The sequence below is a fragment of the Trachurus japonicus genome, chromosome 24 (assembly GCF_045865225.1).
Source record: "Trachurus japonicus isolate A0001 chromosome 24, Traja_1.0".
In the NCBI taxonomy this organism is placed as follows: Eukaryota; Metazoa; Chordata; class Actinopteri; order Carangiformes; family Carangidae; genus Trachurus; species Trachurus japonicus.
The window spans coordinates 10,229,122-10,249,583 of record NC_140930.1 but is presented as its reverse complement, the minus strand read 5'-3'; the positions used below and the strand labels follow the sequence as shown (position 1 = coordinate 10,249,583).

The 20,462-nt window shown below is 39.4% G+C and overlaps 1 protein-coding gene across 10 annotated transcripts in view; it reads right to left on the bottom strand.

Annotated features, from left to right (window-relative positions):
* The window catches only part of lama2 (laminin, alpha 2), a 213,593-nt gene that overhangs the window by 151,364 nt on the left and 41,767 nt on the right, over positions 1-20,462 (bottom strand). For all 10 annotated transcript variants that reach the window (XM_085771314.1, XM_085771315.1, XM_085771318.1 and 7 more), the window contains exons 4-6: positions 10,257-10,308; positions 8,363-8,553; positions 598-777 (exon numbers count right to left, since the gene is read on the bottom strand). In XM_085771314.1, coding sequence (XP_085627440.1) covers positions 598-777; positions 8,363-8,553; positions 10,257-10,308 — 423 coding nt within the window. The remainder of the gene's footprint in view (positions 1-597; positions 778-8,362; positions 8,554-10,256; positions 10,309-20,462) is intronic.

Genomic DNA, 20,462 nt, shown 5'->3' with positions numbered 1-20,462 from the left:
CCATATTTTTATGTTGCAGTGAAAGTAGTGTATGTATATGGATGAATATGAAAACAAAGGAATAAGCATATGCTTGTGAAATCAACACTATCCTGTTTTGTATGGGGGACCATAGTCATGTTTCAATAAACAGTGGTGAATGTAATTTGCAATAGAGAAACTTTTCTGTCATATTCTGACATATCAAATCGGTGCCAATCCAGTTTTATTTCTAATATGTGATAGTTCCCTTTTGTTACAACTGATTTCCACCACTTAAATTCCATAGAGGTCATGTGTATGTCTACAGGGAGTGAAAACAAGGGCAGCTGACATGGATACTTTTACTGGAATAAAGCTCTGATGCTCTGATGCATTAATAAATCTGTGATATAAACAAAAAATAAAATAGAGATGTGCAAAATTGGAGAGAACAGCAATGCCAAGAATGGCAGGGCAAGAGAAAACAGAAATCATAGAGCCAGGTGTGCGATTTAGCTTGGTGGATTTATTTGCACCAATCTGATCAGAAGATCAGTCAATAACATTACTTTAAGAAAAAAAGAAAAGAAAAGAAAAGAAAAGACAGATGTGTTGTGCGTCTGTGTGCGGCCTCACCCGTCTTGACACGATGGGATCAATATCATGGTGGTCGCGGAGTGTCAGAGTCATGAGGTCAGCGTTCAGCGTCCTGATTCGCTGAAACACCAGCCTGATGTAGCGGGTGGAGGTGAAGTTCAGCAGGGTCGGGGACGGGTCGTCTGCACTGGGACGTCCATTGATCAGAGACGTGTGAATCTATGGACAGAGAGAGACAGATGAATACTGACGTGTGTCTGCAGCAGCAGCAGCAGCAGCAGCAGCAAGTGAAACCAAGACAAACATTAAAGGTGCTTCCTGGTTTTCCTGTGGTGGCAGATGGTTGGAGGAGTGCGGTGCGTTGGTGGCGAAGCCAAAGAGAAAACAAACATAAACAGATCGGAACAAGGGGGAGGATGATTTTTTTTTTCTTTTTAACAGGAAGCAGTGTCTATGACACATTTATCCTTAAATTAGCAAGAAAGTCGAGACTCTGAAACACGACCTGTCAACCACCTCAACCATGTTGCTATTTGATGTTGGTATTCATGTTAAGGCAAATTAAATTGACTGATACAAGTGGAAAGATGTTTAAAATGCAATGATTCGAGAAGTACTACTCTTACAATGGGAAAAGAGAATAATAACCAAAAAGTTACAAAAAACAGATCAAGAGAGTTCAACAAAAACAAAACACAATCAGGAGATAAAACCTGCAGTGGAACAGCAAGCTGCCACCAACCCTCCTCAGTGTACGACTACAGCCTCACCATGTTGGAACAAACCATCTGCTCTGGTAACTTTAGGGGGCGATAAACTGATACGAAGCCTTTTAAAGAATCCACAACAAGGAGAAGGCCTAAGTAATATCATTAATTTGAGACTCTTTTGTTGCTGCTGATCATCACAGTTTGTCTCTGGGCACAGACAGACGCTCATTAGCCGAGCAGCTTTAACTGAATCTAATTTACCGCACAACGGTTTCAGCATTTCTTCCACTGCTTAGAGGACGTAACCACCACACACACCTGTTACACCATCGTCCTCTGGTCAACGTCAATCAACAGATCATCAGTCAGGAGGACACGTTTATCTAGTGAAGCTACTGTACAAATATTTTTTAATTTCCTTACTGAAGTCATTTGACTTTGATCAGCTGTGTAATATATTATATCCCAAAGGGCGGTAGCTATATGGTAATATACTGTATAAGCAAGGATATATATTACAAGTTGTTGTTTTTTTCAAAGGTCTGTTGCATGCACAAACTCATTAAATAGTTTGTTTCTATGTTTTCAGACTCGGAACAGTTGAACCTGCATTTGTATTTCACAGTTCCTATATGAGATCGTGCATAGAGCTTATTTTTAAACAAAGGATTTAACATCTGCTCCGAAAAAAAGTCAAAAGTGCAAACAGGAAGATTAAAGACAAATATTAAGAAATGTTCATATTTGAAAACTGTGTTATTAATATATGACAGAGCTGCGGCAACATCCACCCATCTGAACAAAGAAAACACTGTTGGTCTGAGATTTAAATGCAACACAAAACCACTGTCATTATATATGGACTATTGGTTAAAATATTGATACAGTGCTTCAAAAAAATCAACACACTATCCAACATGAAATATTGCAATATACAACCCTACAGCTGTTACAAGATGTAAAGTAAACATTTCTAATAGCTTCTTTCTAAATGGACCTGTATGTTAATCTACCTGCGTTGTCCAACCCATTATCTGTCCATACTGGAAGACTGTGGATTCAGTCCATTGTCAAGTCCGTCAGTGTGTTGACGTTTAGTCTCAGATTACAAAGGGACAAAGGTGATGCCTCTGGGAAAAAATGGAGCACCTACAGTACTGTATATTACAAGAAGAGGTGATACGCAGCCTTAATGCTTTATATATTTTGGTTTTAAGAAAAACAATGACCATATTGCTGTAATGTATGTGACATACAATACTTGCAACCCCACGGTTCTCTCATGTTTTGTTCCTATGAGTGTTCATATGTTAAATATGAATATTTGTAGGATGGGTGTAAGTGAACATGTGCACTCGTGAGATCAGGTGCACACACATACAGTATGTGTACATACACCTTTTGTTGTTCTTCTCTCCTTTTTGTTTTGTGTCTATAAGGGCACTACATGGCTAGCATTTGTATTATTTAGCCACATCATATTGTATTCATACCTACTTTTGTTCATTACACTGATGCTGCCCGTGTTTTGTGCAAAAAACGTGAAAAATAAAGTTAAAAAAAAAAGTCCTTCAGTGTTAATGGAGGTATTAATGTGTCTGTACTGTATGTAGCTGGGCTAAAAGTGAGGATATGGTGAGTCAGTCCTCTTACTGACCTGCAGTTAATGTTCGCCCTTTTCATTAGACGTAACCACAACCTTTTTCTACCCTCTATATTAGCTGCCTCACCCTAACCAAACCCTCAACCACGGTTTATTTGCCATAACCATGGAAACCCAATATTGGCATTCTTGTCTGATGACAGGCTTGTTTGGTCAGGGATGTTAATCCTGTCCAGAACAGATGTGTGTGAGCGAGAGATTTTTCACCCCCATATCCAGTAATATTTACAGCCCCGTTTTTTTTTTTTTGCTCCACCCACTCAAATACCACCCGTATAAAATATAAGTTCTGCCTTTATATGATTTTAAAATAGCTGCCCCATCCATGTGTAGTCAGATTAGCAGCTGTTTTGTTGTGAACTTTCATGCAGGAACAATTAAATGATGAAATAAGTGATAAGAGGCAAAGATGTCCTGATACCAGGTAATCATTTAAGAGCCACAGGTCCACATGAAGCAGCATCTGTCGAAGGGACAGATACAGGAAATCTTTCCTGCCACATGCCATCACACTGTATAATAACAGCTAAACAACTCTGGTCATAACTTACAGTCACTGCGCACTTTATTTTCTACACAAGGTTACACACATCGCACAATTTTTACTTTGCACTAAAATCAACACTGCCAATTTGTTGTATATACTTTTGTACATTACATTTAATTTGCTATTGCTATTTTATTATAGCAATAGCTATAGTTTTTTCTTTATATTCTTATCCTATATGTTATTATCGTCACTATGTGTAATGCTGCTGCTGCACTGTAATTTCCCATCTTGGGATCTCTATCTATCTGTCTATCTATCTATCTATCTATCTATCTATCTATCTATCTATCTATCTATCTATCTATCTATCTTATCCATCTATCGTATCCATCCATCCATCCATCCATCCATCCATCCATCCATCCATCCATCTATCTATCTATCTATCTATCTATCTATCTATCTATCTATCTATCTATCTATCTATCTATCTATCGTATTCATCTATCTATCTACTGTATCTATCTACTGTATCTATCTATCTATCTATCTATCTATCTATCTATCTATCTATCTATCTATCTATCTATCTATCTATCTATCTATCTATCTATCTATCTACAGTATCTATCTATCTATCTATCTATGTATGTATCTCTCTCTCTCTCTCTCTCTCTCTGCAGAGTGTGTTGCTCCGCCACACGGCAACACCTCGTACGGCGGACACACAAACTGACAGCATGTGTTGCCCCGACATCGGCGTAGAGGTAGAATGAGCATGAATTTTAGATTCTGTATCACCAATAATCAACAGGCAGCCCCATAATGAGGAGAGTGAGGTTCTGTCTGTCTGACCGTCCATCTGTCTGTCTCACTAATGTGGCCAAAAGCAACATTTGGCATCCAGAAAAAAGTCTCACAGAGTGGGCTGACCGTGTGTGTGTGTCTGTGTGTGTGTGTGTCAAGGGGGAACACTTGATGGGTGTAAGCTGCACACTTGGAAACGCATGTGTATGTGCGTGTATGCAAGTGTGTGTGTGTGTGTGTGTGTGTGATGAGTGGTGGGGTGACATTGTGAATGTGTGTGCGATGCAGTGACACATCGCCTACGACTCATTATGGTTTCACTGTGATCAGACGGCTAGGGAGCTGTCAACCACACACACACACACACACACACACTCGCACACACACACACACATCCAGACACCTCCGTCGTTACTTGCAGCTCTTGACATCTCCCAGCTCGCACCCCCTCTAGCGCTCCCCCGCAGGACACACACACATATACGCCGCACACACATACACACACACACACACACACACACACACACACACACGGAGATACACACCTAATGCATGTGCACACCAGCATGTGCAAGCTCACACACACACACACACACACACATACCGTCACCTATGTAAATGTGTACACATACAGTATCCAGACAGGAATCTACACTTAGAAGCCTGCAGGAGAATATGGATGTGTGATTAGTTTATTTTCACTATACTGTAGCGCGTGTGTTTGTGTGTATGTGTGTGTGTGCATGCATGCATGAATGTGTGTGTGTGAATGTGTGTGTGTGCATGTGTGTGTTCTCAGTCTTTCTCTTCATTACAGTTTTTCTCAGTCGCTTTGGTGCTATTCTCAGATCAGAATGAAAGTTCTCATAACTATTAGTTCAACCTCCACAACATGTAGTCATTTGTCCACATCATAGTAGCAGTTTCTCCTTCCTCTGAACAAATTGCAAATGCTTTTGGACATGTATCAGTTGCTCTCATACAATTCTCTGCTGTTTTACAACATTATAATTTGTTTATGTCATGTCAGTCAAAATGAACTATACTTTTGAACGCTGAATAGTCTTTCCCTATAAAACTAATAGTCCTCATTTCATTGCTTGAGTCATTACATACAAAATTCTTGAACTAGTTTTCAAAATCTGTCAAACTAGTTTTAAATTTTGGGAGAAGCACTGTGAATTCAATTATTCAAACATTTACAGTAAGGAACAATAGGTATGTATGGTATTGGACAGTAATTCAGCACTAAACAATCTGCACTGCTGTCATTGTGTCAGGCATTACTGTAAGATACAGTGGGACAAGAACTTTTTTACATTTACATTTAGACTTACAGCTTCACTAGAGAACAGATTTACTGTGTTGTAATGTATTACAGCAACCACAGTAAAGATTTCCCATCTTTACAGTACGGTACTGTACTACAGCATTTTACAAGTAGGAAGCACTTTTACAGTATTGTACACTACAGTAATAATGGTTGATGCAGTAGCCTACATGTACTGTACATTACTGTAATTTTACTCTGCATCACATAGGATTACAAGACAACCTCACAGAGGTGGAAGAGACTGAGCCCATTACAAACAATGGCATAAGGTTGAAAGAGATACAATGTAAGGATGACATTACTGTATCTTTGGGAATATTGAATCTGTTTCAATCGCTACAATTGACAGAGTGATGTAGATGAAAATGTGACTGGAACGTCTGGATGTGCAGGAATGATTTACAGTACTCTATAGGTTCAGTTACTATATGTTTGTTGTAGATGACTGTAGTGTATTTTTCCTTTGAACAATGCTGTGAACAAATCAGAATTGCAAAGAGCATATGCAGTAGAAATGTGAAACATACATATTCAGTATCTCCACTAAATACAGTAATGTGTAACTTTACTGTAGTTTTCACATGGCTACAAGTAGTGTATAGTGCTGTCTTGAGCATTTTCAGGTAGTATCATCACTTTTTGCATTGGAAAACACTTAGAGAATAAAGTGTCCTAATGAAAACATGACAAAGCCATTTGACTATCTTGTTCATAAACGATGGTGTCAGGACTTCTCATTTTGACGACACTGACAGTTTCATTGACATGAGTACTTGCTTTTGAGGGATGGACAATCCATTTTGAGCAAGTGACGCGCTTTTGCAGGTCATCCACTAGGTTTTGCAGTTTGTGATAATTGTTCTGAGAAATGCACTAACTGTTGTGCAAATGTTAAGAGTGATGTGAGAAAAGCACCAAAGCGACTGAGAAAAACTGTAATGTCAGTTATAGCAGACTTGCCCCCTCTGTTCTTTCTGGGTGCAACCGAACACACAGCTGATCAAAGCAACAACATCACAGTAAACAGTGGTGTGTGTGTGTGTGTGTGTGTGTGTGTATCATACTAAGTGTGTGTGTGTGTGTGTGTGTGTGTGTATCATACTAAGTGTGTGTGTGTGTTCAATAAACCAAATTTAATCAGTGACTAAGATTATATCAACAGTTGCACACATTTACAAAGAAATATACCCAACATGCACCACTTCATTATTCATCCTGCTCTACACTGGACTGTTGTGTTCAAGAGAACTCACATGAATATTTGACTTTTTATGATGTTTGTGTTGATTTGTGTTTTATACAGTTTGTAATGCTGTGATGAATTTCTGGCGACCCCCGTCAATCAAGATGCACCAGCTCAGATATTTTTTATATGCCGCATTTTATTTGAACTCGATTTATATTCGAGAAAGTGAAAGTATAGATATAGTTGTTTAAGATTGTGTGTGGTGTTTTTAATCATAATTTTAAAAAGACTAATAATTTGTTAAAAAAAACAAAAAAACTATCATCTACTAACATCTCTTCCGCCTGCAGACCAGACCCCCCCACCCCCCTCACTCCTCCTAATCCGCCTCTTATATCCACACCACTCCATCAGATAACTCTCTCTCTAAGGTCGTCTTATTTGTCCCTTAACTTTTTGTCCCGTTTGCCTGTCTGTGATCTCTGCCCGCTGAAACCCTTTCTGGATTTGCCTGCTCTCTCTCTTCTCTAACTTCTCCTCTGTTATTGACCCTGTTTTTGATTAAAGAAACTGCCTTTTGCTCTCCTCTGTGCCCTGCTTTTAGGTCCACGTCAAAACTACAACCACCAGAGCTGTGACTCCTCACAAGAAATGATCACACAAGGATTCCTTGCCACAGATATATGTTTGATTCAACAACAACAACAACAAAAAGTGATGGGCTTGGTGCAACTAGACCTGAATCTTGCTTCTGATATGACATTGCCAAGTGGTACATTCTTGTTTTTAAAGAGTTGATGCAAATGCATACTTAAAGAAAATATGTCCATGACAGAGATGCACGATATGTAAAAAAAAACAAAATAAAAAAAACAAGACAATTTCAGTTAGAATGGTCACTTTTGCTTTTCACTTTCATTTATTAAATATAAAACTGATGTTTGATTGATGATTTTTGTTGGGTGCTGTACCAAAAGATCATGTCCCTTTACATCTACATCTGCATCTCTGTATAGCAACACCTATATTGCAGTCATACTGTTAAAGGGATAGTTCAACATTTTTGGCAAATTGGCCCATTGCCATAATCACTATAGTCTTAGGAGTAGGTTTGTTACCTTTAATTGTCGGTGCAAGCTATTGTTAGAACGGCAGAACAGAGCCGTGAGCTGCTCAGAGCTACGCTACGGAGGCTAATGGGATTTCTTGGTTTCCCTCATCAGACTCAAATACACAATCCAACAACTCCAAAACGCGCTGGTGGACAAGTCCCATGAGCCTCCGTAGTGTAGCTCTGAGTATCTTGCGGCTCTGCTCCGCCGTTCTAAAAATAGCTTGCTCCGACAATTAAAGGTAACGAACCTTCTCCTAAAACTATAGGGATTATGGCAATGGGCCAATTTGCCAAAATGTTGAACTATCCCTTTAACCTTACCTTCTGATTTGGACATTGCACTGGGCCATATTGCAATTTCAGTCACACTGTGATTAATTGTGCAGCCCTAATCTTGTCCCAGCCTTCAACCACACAAGCCATTTTCCAGCCAAAGTCGACTCCGTCCCACAGACGGCGACAAAATCAACCTAAACCCAACAGGTAACAAAGTTACTGTACCTCTCCGTTCTCCAGAGGGTGAATCTTAGAATAGAAGGACGTGCAGATGACTTCATCGTCTCTGGTGTAAGATGGAGGTCCCGTCCGTGGATAAATGTTGAACCGCGTCAGGCACTCTGTGTCCGTGATGGCGTAGTACTGCCAGGGTTCGAAGGTCACTCCGTCTATTGAACGCTCTAAGACCCAGTTTCCTGCGGGCAAAAATATCGGCGTTGGGAAAAAATAATGATGAAATGCTTCAAATGTTTGATGGAGAGTAGAGACTGGATCAATAAAAATAATGATGGACATCCAAGACGGTGTTTAGGTCATCCTGCTTAAAATACATAGAAAATTGACGGATCATTCAATCCCACATGATTTTCAATAACGTGGAGCGAACCATAATAATCCAGCTCCTGGAGTTGTGGCTGAGTGAAGTGAGTCCAGTTAATGGAAAAAACCAAATGAGCAAATGAGATGGAGCTACATGTGAGCTGCCACCAGCGCTAAGCAACTACCAACACATCCCAGGTTCAAGTTTTCAGTAAATCAAATTAACACTGACATTAGATGATGCATAAAGTCTTCATGCATTTCAACTGGAAACTGAAACATCATGTGGTCAAGTTTGTGTTACGTTCCTTCAGGTGCCATTAGAGTCGACTCTGTGACAGTTTGTAAAGTTTTCAAAATTTTGCAAAGAAAAAAAAAGAGCTCTCAGGTGGTTTCATGTTGCTGTTACGACGCCAGATTGGGAAAAAAAAAGAAGGAATGAGCTTGGAGGCGAGGGAGAGTGAATTCCTGAGTTTAAAAACATAATTTTCAAGTTCGCAGTCACAACATTAAAAGAAAAAACTCTCTATGATGTTCTCTGATATTATAACGTTACAATTTTGCAGAAAAAAAAATCACAAATTCAATAAGAAAAAATTCAATCTTTTAAAATGTTTTAAATCAAGTATGAAAATGTCGCTATGTAAGGTTGGAAGAGCACAGGCATGAGTGCTACCAATACAATACACCATGTACCTGTAAATCATTACTGATCAGGTGCAATCACAGGTGCAACACAAGTAAGGCTACAGGTTGATGAGTTATGGATCGTCCTTCACTAAAAATGAAAAATAAATTCTCATTCTTTTAATAATACATTTGCTAGTTGTTGTGGGTTTTTTGTTTTGTTTTGTTTGCAAATTTGAGTTCTTTCTTGAAAACTTGCAAGAAATCTAAAAGAATTTGGCAAGTTTATAAGACAAAAGTTAAGGTTAAAAAAAAAAAAAAAAAGCTTCTGTAGTCTAAAAACTTTTCCCAAGATCCATTTGCAGTAAAGTGTTAGATCACTGCTGCACCAGTTGGTATGTACAGTATTTTATTGTTCTCTCACAGGTGTTTCTCTCTGGCAGGAGAAGTAACTATTTAGTGACACCTTGTTGAAAGAATGTCATCCTTTTACTGCATTTTAACTGTGCAATCTCAACAATTTCACAAATACTTCCCAGAGAAATCTCAAGGTATCTTAAAACCTTCAGTGGAACGTGTGTGTGTGTGTGTGTGTGTGTGTATAAACCTACATACCTAAAAATGCCTGTTAATGGGTATAAAAACACAGAAACGGTTGCAAACATCAAGCTGTTAGGAACATTGATGTTTTTGTTGGATTTTAAAACTTCAAATCAAGACGTTGTCAGACCGGAGTAAAAAAGCAGTTTATTGACTGGAGTCTTAATCATTCAGATTAATTGTGGTTTCTCTGTGGGGCAACAATTTGCTCAAATGGCTTTAATTACTGTATTCAACTGCTCCTCAGACACAGGCTGGAGGAAAAGGCTGCAGTTCACACTTTAATACACACTCATTGTTCCCGTTGTACCAAAGCAGTCATGTTAACACCTGAAATAACCAGGTTTCTTACCAGGGCGAGGCGAGTTGGCTGCTTTAAGGATCACATAGGCGATCTGGAAAACCTGAAAAAACACAAAAGATGACATGATTAATGTTAAATAATATTCAAAAATTTGGTTTCAGAGATTTTCAGAGACTTTATTCTTCCATTGATATGTTTTGTCCAACCATTATCATAGCAGACACAGACATTATCATCAACTTATGAAAACGATGTGGTGAATGAAAACCTTGAATTGCACCGTAAGTGATGAAGTCATGAGTGAAGCAAAGAGCCAAGCCACCAACTCAGTTCACACACACTATAAATGCACAATAACATTTCATCGACCCATGTTAACGTCAGCGTCCTGTGATGTCTGTTTTGGCATTTTTCAACAAAACAAACAGACGGACCTCTAGGGAAGCAAACTTCAAAGACTTGTCCTTTTAAACACATAAATCAACATGTGAGAGCTGCATAACACAGTGTTTATTATCTGATCTCCATCTGCATGTTTCTAACTGTCTTCTGATAAAAAAAATATATATTTATAATAAACCAGCGGCCATTGTTTAGCCTTATTTTCCCTCAGTGCACAGACAGACACAAACAGTGGATGTAGGTCAAACCCTGACTCCCTGTCTCCCCCCACCACCCCGTCTTTCACCCCATCCTTTCTCTCTGTGAGGGATCTCTCCGTTTCTTCTCATGATGTGGGAGGCAGTGTCACATTGCAGCAATTAGAATGGGGAGAAAGCTACCATGTGTGTGTGTGTGTGTTTGTGTGAGTGTGTGTGTGAGAAAGTGTATTTCAGGGTAACCTTATAGCAGCCATTCAAACCCTACTACAAAGAGTCACTGTTACCTGTATTCACACCGAGTATGGGAGTGTGTGTGTGTGTGTGTGTGTGTGTGTGTGTGTGTGTGTGTGTATGTGTGTGTGTGTAAGAGAGCTCTCAGCGGTAGCTTGTAATACGGTGACAGCTTTGGGACAGCTCGGCAGCTCCAGCAGCTAAACATAGATGAACACAGCTAACTAATGCAGTGTGTATGTGTGTGTATAAGTGTGGCTGCAGTGTGTCACACTCTATGTTTTGATCAGATGTGGATCAGACGAGGGATTTTTTTTTTTTTCTGCCTCTAAAGCTCAACACAGCATCAACAAATAAACACAGCAATAACTGTCCTGGCAGGAATCACACGGCTGGTAAATAAATGTTTATCTTGCATTCATGACATCTGATGCCAGATAAGGTGAGTTTATGGCAAGTTCACGTCATGAACACATCACATCAGGGCGCGGGTATAGAATTTAATTGGCTAGATTCTCCTCTTTTCATACAGCATTTTTATTTATTTATTTATTTGTTTTCTAGCCTCGCTGCTGTGCTGCAGCTGAGGGTTTTTTGGGCAAATTTTGATCTTAAACTTTAAGCTCAAACCAACACTAGAGTGTCTGCAAGTTTCATCAGGTTAAAACTGAGACCTCGTTAACGCAAGTTCGGATGAGGCAAACAAAATGTTATGTCATTGTGGGATAATGAAGGCACAACCCAACCAATAAATGAATAAAACATGAGAATCAAAAAGAGAAAGTGAATTATCACAATAATATACTGTAGTTATTGTTATCACCCCAGAGACATTGAGACATTTTAATCCAGTGTTTAGGCCACGCCCCTTACAGGATGAATTGAACTCTAAACTGTAACAATGGTTGTAGAAATACTGCTTCTATCATTGAGAGGATTTTATTTCTCTGTCGATTTTGGTCTTATACCCAATGGTTACAGAAGTATATATTTCGTAACACACGACTGGTCTTGAGGCCACATTTTCATGATCTTGGTCTTGTCTCGGAATCAACCACATTTTTACTCGGTCTTGTCTCAGTCTTGGTTAATGACTTTAAGATAATTAAAACTGTTCTACAAAAGTACCTGCTTGTGTAACCATCTGAAAAACTTGGTTGCACCGGTGTCAACAGTGGGAGGAGACTTCAACAGGTTCTGTGATGTGTTCTTCAATCCAAACTTTGTTTCAATTAAACATGGTATAGATTTTCTATAAAATTATCTTTTCTTTTTAGCTGAGGAATAATAAAAAATATCAATAAACATGATTATAATGAGTACTGCTACTGAATACAGTAATGGTCTTGAGAATGGTCTTGTATTGGTTTGGTCTTGGCCTTGATTTGACTTGGTGAGGTGGCCTTGACCAAAACACTCGTATGTATACTCAGAGATATGATGGAAAGCATACAGTGAAGACGGATGGTGACAGGACACAGGTGCAGAGATGATGCTGCTGCTACTGAAGCAGGAGGGAGAGTGTATTCTAAAACCTCTTTACATAGGAAAAAAAACAATACCATGACTTATGTGTTGAAAAGAAGTACACAGCAGATCCAGAAGCTCTATAATAATAATTTTTCAAAAGTTTAGTTGGACTTAAAAGTGATTTCAAGTTGTTGAAGAGCGAAGCGATCAGCGACTCATTTATCCCCAGATGAAATGACACGGTGTCTTAATTGCACTTGTACTTGTTTTCCCGCCGATGAATAATAAGCCTGTGATTCTAAAATAAACTACTGACTCAATTTGCTTATTTTTACATTTCACATTACTTCAGAGTGAGGTGTTGAGAATGCAGAGGAGTGGAGGCAAATTATTCACCAAGTCTACAAACGCTATAAAACCATCTCCCTATTTCCTTTTTTTTTTTTTTTTTCACTTTTCACATCTCAAGTGATTTTTTTCCCACTCAAAGCCATACAAATCAATGTTCATTTCCACTGGGTCCTCGAGCACTTTATCGCAGTCATCTTACATTTTTGACAGGAAATAGTCATGACATGCCAGGGAGCTGTCTGTTGGCAGATATGTGAGCAGAGCAGAGCAGAGCAGAGCGGCCAAATGAGCACTTAAAATGTTTATTTTAATGCTCAATCAGTCCATTTAAGCCCTGTGTCCAGTATGGTTGGGTTGCCTACAATTAAATGGACCATGAAGAATCCATTTTGTCTTAGCGTGATTTGGACACAGAGTGACAGCGGTTTTTACTGAACAGCTGGTGTTTACAGGCCATTCACATGGAAACGTGTTAAAATCTCCCTGGCCTGATAAAACTGGCATCAAACTCCAACTCCAGTTAGCGCTGCAGCCAATTACTGATGGATTTCCACACAAAAAGCAAAAAAAAAGAAGAAAAAGACAGAACAGAAACAAAGTGGAATAAGATACCAAATGAGATGATGAAACTCAATTCATTTGTGCTTTAACCTTGGACAGAAACAAAACAACACAGGTGGAGAGGAAGCAGAGCGACAGAGCCTCGTTAAAACCGACTGCCACCTCAAATGAACACGTGTTAACATCTCACCGGACTAATAAAGCCTCTTTGGGCCCAGTTCTGAATAAGTGTGTGAATCACCAGGCGTCACTGACTTGCCAAACTTATAGTGCAGGCAAAACAAGCCAGAAGATACTCAGTGGAGCCGCACACTCATCTCAGCGCAGGATCGCTCGCTCACTCTGCTTCTTTCCACTGAGCTGCCACTAAAAACAATTTGGAGAGAGATTTTGAATGACTGTCTCTTGACAGCGCTGCAGCAAACACATTAGAATAGAGTTCAATATTTGACCGGATTGCAGAGAAGAAACAATACGAAGGATGAAAAGAAAGAAAAAAGACAAATATTTAAAGTTTTCCCCACATTGACTTAAACACGGGAGAAGCTGCAGCAGCGTATATATACAGACAGCAGCCTCTGGATAAAGCTGGGAAATGGCCTAGTGTGTGAAAAACCCAATTGAAATCCATTCTGTTCAAGTCTGATTCTCACTTACACACACACACAAATATAACACATTCCACGCTCGCTCACAGACTTGGTTGTAATTTGGCCTTAAGCTTTTTAAACAGGCTTTAGTCTGCACAAAACGCCAGATGCTGCAATCGCTCTCACATTCCTGCTTTGGCTCGAGCTCCTGTCGTACATTACACCGACAAAGTTTCATAGGGGACAGCAGATGTTTCATTTACCTTCTCTTTTGTCATGAATAAAGATTTCTGAATTAACGCTGCCTTATCTTCTACATGTACCATACAGAAATTAACATCCAACAGTATTGTTCTGAGCAAATCACTAATGGCCAGTGGCCACTTTTAATTATTAACCCGTGTTCCGATAATTAAGTTTTAACTTCAGCAGTGAAATATCTCGCAGGTATGAGAATGGATGTATCTCTGCCTTCACATGCACAGCTCTTATTGAACTTGTAGCTACAGTACGACCATCACCACCACTGTTATCAATAGTAGCGCAGCTGACTCCACCCTTCTAGAGAGAGACACAGAGAGAGCTCCGTCAGAAACTGAGCCGCTGAGATAAGATGTGCACGATAAACTTATGAAACAACAACAAACAGGAATCTGTCGTCTTTATTTCTCTAACACCAAGAGCAGAGGCGATAACGTCAGAGCTCAGTGATGATACCGTCTTTGATCATGTAGCACTGAGGCCAGTTCACTACCAGATGTCTGTGCCCATCCCTTATCATCAGCATCACTGGACTCTGCGTTTGTGTCTAACACCTGTGTGTGTTTTGACAGTGACAGTAAATGCAGGTATTGTTTTTAAAGGGATAGTTCAACATTTTGGCAAATTGGCCCATTGCCTTAATCCCTATACGTAGTTATAGGAGTAGGTTTGTTACCTTTAGTAGTTGGTGCAAGCTATTTTTAGAACGGCGGAGCAGAGCCGCGAGCTGCTCAGAGCTAGGCGACGGAGGCTAATGGGATTTCTTGGTTTCCTTCATCAAACTCATCAAATACACAATCCAACAACTCCAAAACGCTCTGGTGGACAAGTTGTGACCTGCACATTCACCACGCTATGAGATAATAACGGAACGTTACGAGACAGAGTTGTTTTCGAGGTAAATTCATGCAAAACCGCTGATTCAGGCAGTTTTTCGGCAAACAGTCTCTGCATTTGCCTCTAAAACGACTCTGTCTCTTAACATTCTGTTATTATCTCATAGCGTGGTGAATGTGCAGGTCACAACTTGTCCACCAGAGCGTTTTGGAGTTGTTGGATTGTGTATTTGATGAGTTTGATGAACCGGAGGAGGATGAAGCATCTCTCAAATCATGTCACATACATACATATGTAACACAAAGGGTTAAAACAGGAATCATGAACTCCATTTGTGTCTTTTCCTGTGTTATTGTCAGAAACCTAACCTCTAATTGTTGATCTGTGTTATGAACATGCACAGAATTATTCTCTCTCGACTAATTCCAATCACTAATCTGTATGTTGTTGCTTTTTTTGACTACATTCTGTACCGTTAAAGAACATAATCATCTCCAGCTCCATGTAAACACGTTCTCAGGAGGATTCGAAGCAGTACATTTTGCATGTGACACGTGTGCATTTATGGTCATTTCTGTGCTTGTCTGTATATGGAGGCATTTAAGAGGTGTAGGTCATGAAAGCACTTTGATTGACAGCCTCTTACAGGACCCCGATCACTCCGGCAAGGTTTCTCCTCCCGCCCGCTGATCGTAGAGCCAGTGCATGATTTGACCGTGTCCATCAAACTGTCCATCAATCAAAGTGGGCGCCGCATTTCCATAATAACTGTAATTTAACTAGAATCCCGTCTGAAGCTGATGAATGAGTGTGGCCATGGCGAGATGAATTTAACCCCTTAAGATAAAACAGTTTTTGTATGTTTACTGGTAATTTCTTAATCTATAAGCATTGTAATGACCGAGCCGAGAGACTTCCTGGACTGGAGACACATGATATGATATGAATGAACGAGAGGACACTTCTAGTGCTCTGTAAAGTCAGACGCATCTGCAGCAACAATTAGAAGAAAGAAGAAATCTTTCTAAATATGATGGAAAACATACCCAGACATCAACTATATCTCTCTCACACACACTCAGTATCAGACATGGATCCTCAGCTCCCACTCTTTCTCATTATTTAGTCTTTCCGTCCAGAGAGGCTCAGCAATAACAAGAGAGGAAATGAGGGTGGTGATGTCACAGGCAGATAACCACACACACACACACACACACGCGCGCGAGCCCACTGTCATTTTCTGAGTGAGATGACTGTGGTCGCGAGGGAAATTCGGCGCACTGGAGGGTAAATAGCTTTCTGTTGGTCTGATGGAGACTCACACTGAGGCGGTGCACATGTTCACACAAACACACACAGAGACGTTAATGGCGGTGAGAATGCAGTCAATCACTCCAGATCAGGTGTGAGGTCAATCCGCTGGTGCTTGGATCAATATGAAATTCACTGAAGTGATAAAGTGAGAGTCACTTGATGAAAGAAGGATCGTCTACAGTCTCTTCTAATCAAACTGTAACGATCATCTTATGTTCATCTAACTGTTTAGAAATTTACATATTTCAATTTCCTGGATTGGATGTGAATTGAATTGAATACAGGGTGTGTGTATAGGCGATGATGTAAATGTAATCAATATGTTATTTCTGACAGGAAATAAAGCTCAGCCATGCAGCCCCCGATCTTTAGGATCTATGTCTACAATGGATGATTTCATATGTAGTGTGAAGTGGTTTGTGCGCGGAAACTGCAGAGATGGAGGTGATGGACGAGCATTTAGCACATCAGACTTACTGTATGTTTATTATTATCCATCATCTTTCTTTTATGTTATATTATTCATCTCTAAAAAAAAGAACTGGAAAAGAGGGCAGGATCAATTTTAAAGTTTAAAACTCATAATTAACAACAAAAGAAAACTCACAAATGTGTGTTATTTCCTATCACACGTCTGTTGGACAGTTGTTTTTTTAAGCCCAGATTCACCTATGGTGCCTGTGCAAAGTGTAGAGGTTTGTTTCCTTCCTTGATAAAACAAAACAAAATAATACACAAATATTTTAAGTTCTTTCCTCATATTTCTGTAACTTTACACTTGAAAATGCTGAATACAGTGTGAAATAATTTATTTTCAAATGCAGTATTTTTTATCTTCTTCTCCTTTAGAGCAGCAGCATTTCTGTCCATTAACCATTCATTTCAAGCATCAGGATGCCACATGTAATTCTTTTATATAAAAGAAACCGTTAATCACATTGTTAAAGCAATTAAGGCAAACAGAGAAAAATGACAAGCTGACAGAACATTAATGTGATACATGTGTGTTAGAACTGTGGCTACAACTGTGACGCAATGAATGTATAGTTAGCGAGGTTAAATATAAGCGTTTCGATGGCCACCTGCTGAGCCGTCTCACTTCTAACAGCTGTCACGTTATTCATACATGTACTACGCATTTATATTGGCTATATGAACATGTGTTTCTGCCACTGAATGGAGAAAATAAACTATGGTTACGGTTAATGGCAGTGAAACGTACATGAGTCACATCCTCCTCCTCTAATCGAAATTGTTCACTGGTTTTTAAAGAAAAATAAACTTCACTTCAGTAAAGTGTTGAACCTGAATAATCTTCATTTTCATCTTTTACATTATTCATGGCTGAAATGGAAATACATCTGTATACAACAACAGAAGTGCTTTTAGTCAAATGATAACCTTATAACAAGTGCTGCTTTATTGTCAGCTGAGCAGCAAAAAAAAAACATATATATATATATTTATAAAATCCAACTCTATGACCATGTCAAGCATAGCCATTACATGAAGATGACAGTCAGAGCTGAGTCGGCTCAGCTGGTGGCCATTGAGAAAACATACACTGGTATTAAAAGTCTCTTAAAGAGCCGGCCTGTGACAAATGGACTAAAAGGAGTTTTTTTTTTCTTGTCCTGCTGTAATCATGTTGTCATTCATGTCACTGTGCAGTAGATGAGAGCAAGAACCATGTGTGTATATATGTGTGTGTGTGTGTTTGTCCACATGTATAAAGGCAGGGAGTGTGAGTGTGTATGCAGGTCCATAACATTGCAGATGCTACTCAATCGCCTGTGACAGGTGTGAAAATATGTGTGTGCGCGCATCCATTTAGGAGTATGCAGCCGCACCACAGCAGAGAGTGAGAGATGTGTGATTGATGGGCCTGAAGTCATTAACATGTAAAAATGGCTGCTGCTCCACTTCCTGTCCACAGATATAATTATATTCTCTGAAATGTTTTTTTTTAATTTTTTTTATAACAGTTCACCTCAGGGTCGTCTTTTACTGTGTTTTTCCATTCTCTCTTTCTGCGTCAAAATTCAATTCAGCTGCTGGTCTGACATCTTGAAACATTCACTTTACTATTCAAAACTGTTTGGTTTACTTAAGCATACAGCACTGACTGTATTAAACCTAATTACATCAGTGCAACAGATCTCAGTCGTCAATAAGCTGTAGGTTTTAACTGCTGCTGCCACTGGTCTCTCAATTAAAACTATAAAGACATACTGTTGTGTTTGGTGATGTTGTGTAAGAGTGTGGGATCATGGGAGTTGTTGTCTTTAACTCTCCAATGGACCAGCAGGCACATGAGGGGGACTGGCTTGTTTCTCGATTAATTTAACATCCACAAATCCGACAAATAAAATCCTTCATCCAGTTTAGAAGATATAAAACAATGAGGTTATAAAAACTGGATAACAAATCTTCTAGGCTACCAGCAGAGTCAATTGCTGAAGTTCTGCTTCCTCTAAAATGTCAAAAAATGTCAAATAAAAGGTCAAATATGAACTGCTTCGATGACTAAAATGAGTTAGAACACGTTCACATCAGTTTCTCTGAATTAGTGACTTTTTATTACTACATAAAGAGAAAGTTCTCAAATATTTTTGTCTTTATAATGCTTCACTAATAAATGAGGCAATTAACCTTATTATTAATCTTGTTTTCATTAGTTAAAATGTACATGTTTTCTCCACATCTCGCTGCTTGAATAATATCCATTTGTAGGCTGTGGAGGTCAATGTAACTTGTTTCATTAACACTTTATAATGCAACATTTGTTTTGTTTTGTTTTTTATGAATATCAGCTTCTGTATTTTTAATCTAAAATTAATCTCTTTTTAACCTTTGGAGCAATTTTTTGACTGGCTTCTCTTAATTAACCAAACGCCTTTCATGAACTCACATCTCCCACACTTTAATTATTTTTTCACACTCATTGTGTTTAATTCTCATGACATCTGCAGACAGGTGACACGTGACACAAAACCAAGTAGAGAAACATGGTGGGTCACTGGATGTTTGATGAGTGTGAAAATCGGATCTCAACTTGACTAAGTTTATTGTATATTAAGGCCTGTGGCTTGTTTGCTTTGTTCTGATTCAACGGCTAAAACGATATCATTGTTACATTTTTCTTTTGGGTCATTAATGTTCACACAGTCCAAAGTTGTAAACAAATGCTTTGCGCAAACCAACAGTTGTATCTTTGATCGGAAATCTTACGCATAAGGAGGAGGAGGAGGAGGAGGAGGAGGAGGAGGAGGAGGAGGAGGAGGACTGGGAGAAATAAAAACCATGGAATAGAGGTCTCAATGGGCCTGAAAATTAAAACCCGACACAGCCCGAACCGCGGTTGAAGCCAAACCCAACCGGATCCGATGTACAGTATATATTGTCGACTCCAAACCAGTCCAAAAAAAAAAACCAGGAAGCCGACTCGAGTAATCCTATACTTTTGGCCTGAACCAGCGTGTCCGTTCAGCCCGGTCGTTGAGAACCATGGAACATCAGCAGCGTGTCTCTCTGCAAATGAATGAACTGCTCCACGGCTTGAATGGAAACCAGCCTAGACACCCCTTCTTGGAGATCTTGGTGATTGACCAAACAAACCAATCCACAGCTTCCTGTTTTGGAATAGCTGCTCCAAACAAGCCAGGTCTGAATATAAGAGGTCTCGGACCATTAGGTGTCTCCACCACCATCGTCATGAAAATACCCAATGAGTTGAGTTCAGAGAATCAAAGCTGGGGAGAACTGAGGCTGACCTGAGGCCTGACACCTTATTAAGACGCTTTATGTTCGTTTTCCTTTTAATTTGTTGCCCGCCCGTATATAATGATAACAGGCACTATTTAATCTGTTTAATCATCACATTTCTAAACTAAACTATGTCCTAAATCATCCCACGCCACCACACACAGCCCCTCAGTCACAAGATCACTGCCAATGCCAAGCTTTTCCAAATCAATAATGGAAACCCATTTTTTAAGGAGTGACACGCATGCTTATGATATATTGATTGCTTATGA